This window comes from Zootoca vivipara, chromosome 8 (genome assembly GCF_963506605.1).
Source record: "Zootoca vivipara chromosome 8, rZooViv1.1, whole genome shotgun sequence".
NCBI classification, from domain to species: Eukaryota; Metazoa; Chordata; class Lepidosauria; order Squamata; family Lacertidae; genus Zootoca; species Zootoca vivipara.
Window position 1 is genome coordinate 62,956,449 of NC_083283.1, and position 10,406 is coordinate 62,966,854.

At 41.6% G+C, this 10,406-nt stretch overlaps 1 protein-coding gene across 1 annotated transcript; it reads left to right on the top strand.

The window, feature by feature from the left end:
* The first annotated feature begins 6,059 nt into the window (after positions 1-6,059).
* On the top strand, positions 6,060-10,088 carry EEF1E1 (eukaryotic translation elongation factor 1 epsilon 1). The gene is made up of 4 exons (XM_035126299.2): positions 6,060-6,187; positions 7,094-7,294; positions 8,527-8,622; positions 9,473-10,088. The coding sequence occupies exons 1-4, from the start codon at positions 6,077-6,079 to the stop codon at positions 9,608-9,610; spliced, it is 546 nt and encodes a 181-aa protein (XP_034982190.1). The 5' UTR covers positions 6,060-6,076; the 3' UTR covers positions 9,611-10,088.
* Positions 10,089-10,406: the final 318 nt, after the last annotated feature.

A 10,406-nucleotide genomic window follows, 5' to 3' on the forward strand; every position in this document is an offset into this window, starting at 1 on the left:
GTAGATTTGTTCTAAGGTGGAGAGTGAGCAGCCAATAATGCTCTCTGCTGTTTTAATAATTCTGCTCAGCCCTGCTCTATCCTGAGAAGTACAGCTTCCGTACCACACACATAAACCGTATGTGAGCACGCTCTGTATGGCACAGTGATAGAAGGCAAGCAGCAGCTTTTGTGGAAGATGGTTTTTCCTTAAAATTCTCAAAAAATACAGTCTCTGCTGCGCCTTCTTCACAAGCCCCTTTGTGTTAACACTCCAGGACAGATCCTCCTGTAACTCAATGCCTAGAAATCTAAATGTTGTTACCCTCTCCACACAAATTCCGTCAATCAAAAGTGGCTGAAACCCATATATTGCAGCTCAAAATGAAAACTAATCAAAAGACGACAGACCTTTTTTACCCCAGGTTGGTATGATGGTATCGTTCATACAAATATACAACACCTTTCCAGATCCTCACCACCATTGGCAATTATGGCTGGTGTAGAAAGACAACATACCCTCCAACGTCCCACTGATCAAAACTGGGAAGCTCATTTATTGGTCCTGAGCTCTTGCGGGCAAACCAATATGGAACTCATTCTTCAAGTGTTATTTTTCTAGAAAAAGGGGTGCTGGAACTCTCCATGAGCACCTCCCTTGTTTTCATATAATGGCAGCGGCACCCACCTGAGAGATGTCGGAACTGAGTTCCAGTGAGTTTTGGCTGGGGGAAAAAGCCCCTGGCTACAGCCTATATGGTTGTGAAGTGAACCTAGGGAGAAACGAGCCAACACAGGTTGAAGACCTGGTTCATCCTAGTGTGTCTTTCTGACCCCCTAAAATCTAGGGCTATGAGGCGGTACCTTAAATGGAACTTGAAGCAGAACGAATCACTTGTGCAAACAAAACGAAGGCAAAACTTGAGGCAGAACCTAATCACTCTGCTGGTATCCTGAAAGAGCCATTCTCAAGCAGTCCTCGCTGTAGTGGTCACATAAAGCCTATCCCGTGAAGAAAACTGGCACGCTTTAGGGTTAGAGCGTGAGCTGTGAGCAGGAAGTCCACACCCATGCGCTCAGTGGCCTTGGGCAAGGCCCTTTCCTTCTACCCTGCTGTGGTAGGTTGTTGTAAGGAAGGCTTAAATATCAAGCACTTCTGAATTCTATGTAAGACTTATAAATTATTGTTATTAAATTAAAGCCTGATGGGGGCAGGGAGACCAGTGTATTAGAGAATGGGTGATAGTATTGCATGTTTTAAGGGGCAGCGTTGAGGTCACCCCTCTTCCTGGGGCGAATTCAGAACATCGGAAAGACATTCTGTTGCAAAAATTTCACGACAAGCTGCCATCGTCTCCCGTGGGGACAGTCCAGGATCCTCCTTGCTGCTGAAGATGTGCCAATGGACCCTGCCTCAGGTGCTGACAGCACTTCTTTAACACATTCGCGTCTCTAACACAAGTCTCGTTCACAACAGCAGCTGCTACTGATCGAGCTGCTTGCTGGTTAGAAGGCTCTCCCTCCCTCCCTCTCTCTTGGCTAAAAGGCTTTCGGGGGCTTCACAGACTGGTTTCCAATATGGAGAGATGTGGTCCCTTTGCTAGTATGCAGTGCACATGCTTATGCTGCTCAATCATTCAAGATGCCTTCATCTCAGGATAAGGATCTCAGGTAAGACAAAACTGGAAGTGAAAGATGTCTTGTCACCTGGCAGGCCCTTCCTTTCAACATTTCAGATTAGGTTGGGCTTGAATTTATTTGCTGCCTTTCCACAAAGGGAATCATGTTCAGGGTGGCTCACAAGGTAAACAAGGGGCAATAAAAGTATTATTATTATTATTATTATTATTATTATTATTATTATTATTATTATTAAAAAGCAGTAAGCATGTATGTATATCAGCAGTATACATAAAAACCAAACAATTTATTAAAATAATCATTAAACAAAAATGTTGTTCTAGAAAGGCAGGTCCTTATGAACCTCAATGATTCAGTCAGTTCAAGCAAAAACACACCCAGTTTGAAGTCCACATGAAAGTGAATAACAGCAATATCTCTGTGTTTAATTGTACAGTACGGAGGTTGAGGCTGCAATCACACAGAGACTTAACCTAACACAAGCCTTTATCCACAATGACAGCTCGAGTAAATATGCAGAGGGGAACAACCACAACACTGTTTTTAAAACGTGGAGGTTTGTCGGGTGGAGAGCAGAAGCAAGAGATGCAAATTATTCTGGGTGGGCATTATAAACATTGGGGTTGTGGGGAATAAATAAATAAATAATAGCAAATAAAAGGGAGGGTGGAATGGGGCTGTGTGTATCCAACTGCTACGGGCCCTTTTTAAAGCTGATTTCTGTGCAAACTTGAATTCACCTTTAACCGTACTGTGGCATCAGAGATTAAATATGGTACAAATGCTGCATGAACATGGGAGAATCAGCCTGGGCTAAAATGGCTGGAAGTCGGCACCAGCTTTTAATTACATTTGTATTCCCCACTTCCATCTTATCCTCACAACGACCCTGTGAGGTGGGTTAGGCCGAGAGTGTACAATTCATGCTCTCTCTCACTGCCAAATCCAACATTTTTTTTATATATTTGGTTGCTTTGGCCCCCCTGCAAAGACTGAAATGCTGGTTATGAATCACTACTAAGATGCTTTTTAGGAATCTCTGATCCAGAAATAACTTGCATTCCCTAAGCATACCTCTCCGTGGAAAATACAACACAGAGTAGAATGCATAATCATAGCAAGATAAAATGAAGATTTCCTTCTACAGGGGGACTTGAACTCACCCCAATGGCAAGAGTTCAAGGGTTGTATTAGCAACAGGGAGAAGATTTGCCCTAATGTGAAAGACTTTCCTTTCATATGCCATCTAACTTTGTATTCTCGATTTATAATTAAATCTCCAATACCCAGTGCAAACCGAAAGCCCATGCAGGCAATATCTAGCTGCATTGTTTAGCTTTGGCCCTAATTGGCGAAGGCTTCTGCAATGTTTAAGACTCAAAGCTACATTGACAAAAAATTATGGTACAGCTAACAGCAAGATGACACACTCAAAAATTCGCTGGCAAGCAAGGCTCGTTTTAACAGATCCTAAAGTGACATCCATAAAGCTGTCAGGCTTTCTCCGAAGGACAGTCATATCCGCTTCATGTTTCATGCGCCAAATTAATTGTTTCTGACGTTTAATTTATAACCTAAGGTACTTTCAAGTTAAAACTTGACTATGATAACAGTAGATTAGAGTTGCGCTCTGTTTGACAGAATAGATATTTCAAGTTCTTTCCACTGAGACTGAGGGTCCTGACATGGGTGTGTGTTGCACGCGCATGAACCCATACAGCAAGCATGCTCACAGAACACTGATCCCTCTAAGCAAAGTGGAACTGCACCATCACCCTCCCTCTCCGAGGCATGTTGCCATCACCATGCTTTAATCATGAAGCTCCATCTACTGGAACAAAGGAGATATGCACACCAGAAACAGCTCAGGTCCATGCCTGCATTGTTTTTCAGTCCAAAAAGAGCATGCTTTTAATATGAATAGGTGGAAATCCAAGAAATAAGTCGTCTACATTGCAATATAAATCATGCTGAGCAAAATGTCAAATGCACTATTTATTGGGGGACTGCATGATACTGACATGACAAGCAGGATTATTTACAAAAGTTAGCCACATGGCTGTCAGTGGAGAATTTGACGCTGACTTCAGGAGCACTGGCATATAGATATAGATATTTCTTGATTTTCACTTATAAAGATTTCCTATCTGTGCAGCAAAAAAAAAAACGGTCCCTAGAAATATTAGGTGTATTTAAATGACTAATCAGCAGGTCTGTTAGATGCTAAGCTCCAAATATTTTTGAAAATCAAAAGAAAGATCTGCTACACAACATACGATCAAGTTTAGATGGTGGCAGAATAGAGGGAAATTATGCTGGACTGCAATGTTCTTTTGGCATTTGGTCATGGGGCATTCATATAAAAAATCACATTATCACTCAAGGCTGCAAAAGAATTTGGTTAAACTGGATTGCACATGGTTTCTGTGTACTTCAATGATGATGATGATGAAAATTTCTTCCCCATAACGTTCCAGGGTGTATTACAGTGTTAAAATCAGTTAAAATAATTTATACTAACAAACCTACAATATAACCAATAGCCCATCATGTCTTTTTGGAAAACAGTTGGGATTATTGCATCTGAACAGGGTGAGCATTCACTCCTTGACCTAGGTGGAATCTACACACACATAAAAAAACGCTGTGAAAATGCTTTTTTTTTTTAAAAAAAAAGTTTTTAAAAATCAATTGAATTTTGCATAGCTCACTGTCCCCATCTTGTGTCACATTTGTATATTGCACTTTACAACACATTTAAAACATTTTATTTGCAGCCGTGTAGCTGAGTCCCTAGTTCACACCATCACAGTAAACCCTAGCCCAAGTGAGAGCAGCAAGCCACAATCACTGGCCTAGTGTTACATCTGAACCAGGGATCATGGTTTGTTTCGCCCAAGCAAACCCCAATGGATAAAGAGTAACTGAACAATGAATAAACATTGGCTTCACATTGTATGCTGTTTGGATCAAAAAGGCCATTTCCAAGGGAGGGGCATAGGCGTAGTTGGTATTTATGTTAGGAGGGCAGGGTTTATGTGGGGGGGGGGGCAGAACTGAGCTATTTGCGAGGCAATTGGTCAGTTAGTTTTTTGGTTTTTTTTTACTTACTTGGTAGGAGGGCAGCTGCCTCCCTGGTCCAAAGGGTATGCAAATTTAATAAAACAAAACAAACCACCCTGTGATCCTCGGATGGAGGTATAGAAATTTAACAAACAAAAAATAAATAGTCTACAAGGCAGAGCCCCCTCCTACTGTTGTTCCCCAAAAATAGGAATTCAGTGTCATGCTGCATTTGATTCTGAGTTTCTATACAGCCACCAGGAATAGCAGCCACTGAAACCACCTTATGCAATTAAAGAGAATATCAAAAAAAAAATGATCTACAGGTGGTAATTGACGGTCAGTAAGATTGCAAAAAATGTGTAAGAGAGGATCAAACTTATATTTGAAATGTCTGGAAGTTGAAGATCATTAGTACACATGTGGTGGCTATGCAAGCTTGCAAAGAAATTTTGGGGAATGGTTTACAATGAATTTTTAAAAAGTTTAGATTCACCTTCTCTAAAAAGCTAGAACCCTTCGTATTAGCAATAATAGGGGAATATTCCAAAGTTAAAAATCTTTTCCTTTATGCAATAGCGGCCACAAAGAATAGCCTATGCAAAGTTTTGGAAGGAGGAGGCAACCCTGACCAAAGAACAATGGCTGCATAAAGTAGAATTTACAGAATTGGCAAGCTTAACGGCCAAAATAAGAAATTGGGCAAAAAATAAGGATTGGAACTGTTTTGAAGAATATTTAAGAAGAGACGGTATCATGGTTCATTTCCAGGCAGGATGAACTTGACTAATTACTAGCAGTGGACAAGACAAATGAATAGAGAGGAAGGGGTGGAAATTTATTTGGGGATGCAGCGATCCAAAGAATATGAAACAGAATGTCAGTGAAAGAGAAGATTGGGACAGTCTACTCACTGACTGGGTACGTAAATCTATCCATGCCTATAAATGTGTGCAACTTTAAAAACGAAAACAAACAAGCAATCTTCTGAGGACGAGGAGAAAGGTCTTATGGCATGCATGATCCAGTTCCTTCGTGCATCTCCTCCCATTGCAAGAGATCTGGCAGCTTCTCGCCGGAGAGATGCAGGCTGCGTTTGCTACCCCAGCACCCGAGATTGCGATGGATCCCGCTTTAAACCGGCAAAAGCCTCTCGAGCGCCAAGCACACTGGGCTGTCAAGGGGCGCGCGCGTGCCCTCTCGCGCATGCGCGCCAGCGCGCCCGCCACCTTGCCCACGTCAGTCCCTACCCGGCGTCTTCTCCGATTCGGCCGGTAAGGGAGACACGCCTCGCGAGGGGCGGGACTAAACGAGCTTCCCCCAATCGCGGCGTAGGCAGGCCGCTCGGCTGAGAGCGCCCCGCCCCCCCACCCCTTCTTCCCTTTCGCCGAAAGATGGCGGCTGCCGTTGTGGGGCCTGGCCTGGCCGCCGAGGAGCTGAGCCTGCTAGAGAAGTCGCTGGGCTTGAAGAAGGGGAACAAGTACAGCGGACAAGGAGAGCGGAAGGTGAAGAGGAACCGGGGGTGCCGGGGAGGGAAGGGGGGTTGGCGGTTAATGGAGGGAGGGAGGAGCTGGTCGCCTCCGCCAGGCAGACCGACCGACGCGCATTTGAATGGAGATTCTCCACAGAACTGTATAGGCTTGGAAGGGGGTCCCCAAGGCTCATCTAGTCCAACAGATGGTACTATGAACTGTGCCGGTGCCAGGATGTTTTGCAGCTCCAGGCAAAGCTAACGGCTTGCAGAAAATAATAATAATTGCTAACTTCGCAGGTGTCTCGTGGGGGGACGCTTAAAACTGCTAAATTGGCAAGAATAAATAACCCGACTATATAGACAGATATAGATAGATATATCTTTGGCCACCTCATGAGAAGAGAATACTCCATGGAAAAGACCCTGATGCTGGGAAAGATTGAGGGCACAACGAGAAGGGGACGACAGAGGACAAGATGGTTGGACAGTATTTATTTCCTTGACATCTGATGGGAGGGCATTCTACAGGGCGGGTGCCACTACCAAGAAGTCTCTCTGCCTGTTTCCCCATTACTTATTTTGTAGGAAATCAATAGCTGAAATACTCCAAATTGGACCCACTTGTATTTGAAATATTATGAAGCAAGGCTTTGGGTCCCCTTGGTGTTCTTTCTCTGTTCAGTTTTTCGGCTTTTTTTGCTTGTGGGTGTGTTCTGCTGAAAATGATAAAAACAAAAACCATGTGTAGAGAGTTATAAAACCACATTTCTTCCTGTAATCACCTGGGATTGATTTCCAATAAATTTAGTTGAATTTTTTATTTCACACAAGGTAGCTTTTCTTTTATAAAATGGAGTTTGACAAGATGCCTTGCAGCAGAAGTTCAAATCTTGTTCTATATCCGAAAAACTGAATTGGCTTGAATTCCTTCTCTTAGACTCCTGTACTACAGATGAACAATGGCCCCAGTCTGACAGGACTGACAACTATAGCCATCCATTTAGTCAAACAAGCAAAGAAGGAACAGCTGCTTGGGAGCACCATAGAAGAGAAAGCAATAGTTCAGCAGTGGTTAGAATACAGAGTAACACAAATAGATAAACAGTCCAGTAAAGAAGATATTCGATTAATTTTGAAGGTAAGAGTAACAATTTCACACACTGAAAGTTTGGATCTCAAGGTAGCATAATTGCTGGGTTGTTTCCAATTAAGTTTTACTCAGAGTAGACCCACTGAAATTAGCAGTGTGCTTTTTCCCCAATATGAACTGAATTTAACAAGTGGCAGTTCATATAGAACAGGGATCCCCAAACTAAGGCCCGGGGGCCGGATGCGGCCCAATCGCCTTCTAAATCCGGCCCGCAGATGGTCCGGGAATCAGCATGTTTTTACATGAGTAGAATGTGTCCTTTTATTTAAAATGCATCTCTGGGTTATTTGTGGGGCCTGCCTGGTGTTTTTACATGAGAAGAATGTGTCATTTAATTTAAAAGGCATCCCTGGGTTATTTGTGGGGCATAGGAATTTGTTCATATTAAATATATATATATATAGTCCGGCCCGGCACAAGGTCTGAGGGACAGTGGACCGGCCCCCTGCTGAAAAAGTTTGCTGACCCCTGATATAGAATATCTCTTAAGGTACTCATGGTAGTTGACTATCCCATTGAAATCAATGGGATTTAAATGTGCGTAGCTTCGGATGCACAATGCTCTGTGCTTGGTACCAAATTTTCAGTCTGATTTTACTTTCGGTCTAATTCTTAGTTATTGGATTGTGTGACTGTTCGTCCTCTTGAAAAGAGCTGTCATTCACTGGTAACCAGTGGAGGCTGCCCATTGGAACCAGGAGACAGACCAATAATAGGTAGGGCCAGAGTCCTCTTTGCTGACTTCTGCAAAGGTAGCACTGAGACTTGAGAAGGAAGCCAGGGCCACCCCCTGAACTCATTGTAAAGAAAGAAGGAGGCAGGTGGGGACTGGCTGAGAGCAGTCTGAACTTGGTGAGGCAGTGCCCCATTAGCCCTTATGGATCATCCTCCACTACTTTTCTTCCATTCTTAGTTCATAGCAACTATTCTGAGTAAGGATACATTATGTCTATATATTATAAGGAACTGTTGGGAGAGGAATGGAACAACAATTTTCACTCTGTATTTTCAGTCCCTATCTGCTTTAGCACCCTGAGTCAGCATTGAGCAGAGTGGAAGAACCGGTTGAGGAACTGGGAGACATGCCCAGACTACATATTCAATTACTCTGTAGTGATTGTGCATACATATAGGCCCATAAGTCGTGGTGACAGTATGTGGAAGAGTGTATTTTAAGTATTTCTTTTGTTTTGAAGTGCATTCATTTTGTTTCTTTCTAGGACCTGAATTCATACCTTGAAGACAAAGTCTATATTACAGGACACAATTTTACTTTAGCAGATATTTTACTGTACTATGGACTGCACCACATCATAGTGAGTACAAACTTGCTACAGCTTTGGTTGGGAGATGCCTTTCTCTTTTCAGAATTTGATTTCCGTTCCTCTGTCAATAGTAACTTCAGAAGAAAAGGGTCGTAACGTTTCAAGGGTTTTTCCATTATGTTAGTGTAGAATAGAAAAAACGTTTGGTGTTTTCCTGACTATATTTCCATAATATCAAGGTTATCTGTATCTTATACATCTGGAGCATGAAAGCAACAAATTGGGGTTCTTCCCTCCATCTCTAATATTCTGCAGAGTGGAATGGGGGCAAAGGACCAGTCCAAGGTCATCCATCGGGAAGTTTACTTCCCCAGCCCTTTAACCTTTGAATAATTATAATAATAATTTATTATTTATACCCCGCCCATCTGGCTGGGTTTCCCCAGCCACTCTGGGCGGCTTCCAACAGAAATATTAAAATACAGTAATTTCTTAAAGATTAAAGGCTTCCCTAAACAGGGTTGCCTGTTTCCATATTATGCAGCCATTACATTAGTACACATAGTAAATAGAACAATAAGCGCAGAGTGAATTGTATTATTTGAATATTGGGGTTGGCAAAGTTAACATAGGTAACATATCTTGGGTTAGGCCAAGTTTATGTGATAGCAGAACAGATAAAACCAGAACAATAAAAGAACTCATAGTTTTTTGTTGTTGCATAGGAATGAGGATTGGATCATGGTGGTAAACTAGTGAAGAATCTTATTTAGTATGAAATCAAATGAATGAGCCTTATTTCCACAATTCAAATTTTGAGACCTGATTTAACAGGTTAATGGACACTATATATCGCTGCTAATCATAATAGTTGAAACTTACTTTTTCTTCCATTATTTAGGCTGACCTTACAGTGCAGGAGAAGGAGAAATACCTTAACGTCTCTCGTTGGTTTAATCATATTCAGCATTATCCAGGTATCCGGCAACATCTGTCTAGCATAGTCTTCATCAAGAACAGACTCTACAATACACATTAAGTGCTGTGTTAGGAATTCCTAGGAAGTGAAAAACGTCCTTTAGAACAACTAATGTGCAAACCTTGGTTTCTGCCATTTCCCTATGTGAAGCTAACAGTTGGTGCCTAAAGTAATAAAGTTGCATTGAGTAGCTGTCTAGAAATACGGACTTCATTAAAACAGTTGTTTTGGCAAATTTCAACAAGTGAAATGTGAATCAAGCTTCTTAAAGTAGAACATTTCTTTTAACCATACCGATATATAGGAACTTAGCTTTTATCATATGGAAACGTATAGAACTTTTACTGCAATATGTCAGCTGTGCTGTTGGTCTGAATTGCATCATGCATAGTACTCCCTTGTATTTTTCTCCTATGAATGTTTACACTTGTTTTGTAAAAAGTTACTATGAAAAAATATATTGTGCCAATAATTTTGAAGCAGAAGCCAAATGTATTGGTAGCAAATCATATTTATGTGATAAATTATTTTAAAAGCCCTTGTTTTTATTATTTATTTCTAGGGGTTGGGGAAGATAGGAATTGATACAAAAGATTAAAGTATCAAGAGTGAATGGATTAAGGAACTAATCTTTTAAAAACAAAACTCATACTATCTTAGTTCCACAGAAGTTTTCAGGCTCCCGCCTTTTGTGCCTTATTATTTTCAGGCAGCAACTTATGCCCAGTGCAAAAAAATGTAGGTGGTCCTCTCTCTAGTTTAGGCACATTCCATGTTCAGTAAGAGGAGCTGGTGTTTACATATGACAGTACATTTAGGAATTGTTGACCTGCAGAATGGTTTGCAGGCATTTGTT

Coding starts and splice junctions, on each gene's coding strand:
- EEF1E1 (XM_035126299.2), top strand. CDS start 6,077: ATGGCGGCTGCCGTTGTGGGGCCTGGCCTGGCCGCCGAGGAGCTGAGC. Junction 7,295..8,526: donor ATATTCGATTAATTTTGAAG/GTAAGAGTAACA, acceptor GTTTCTTTCTAG/GACCTGAATTCATACCTTGA. Junction 8,623..9,472: donor ATGGACTGCACCACATCATA/GTGAGTACAAAC, acceptor TCCATTATTTAG/GCTGACCTTACAGTGCAGGA.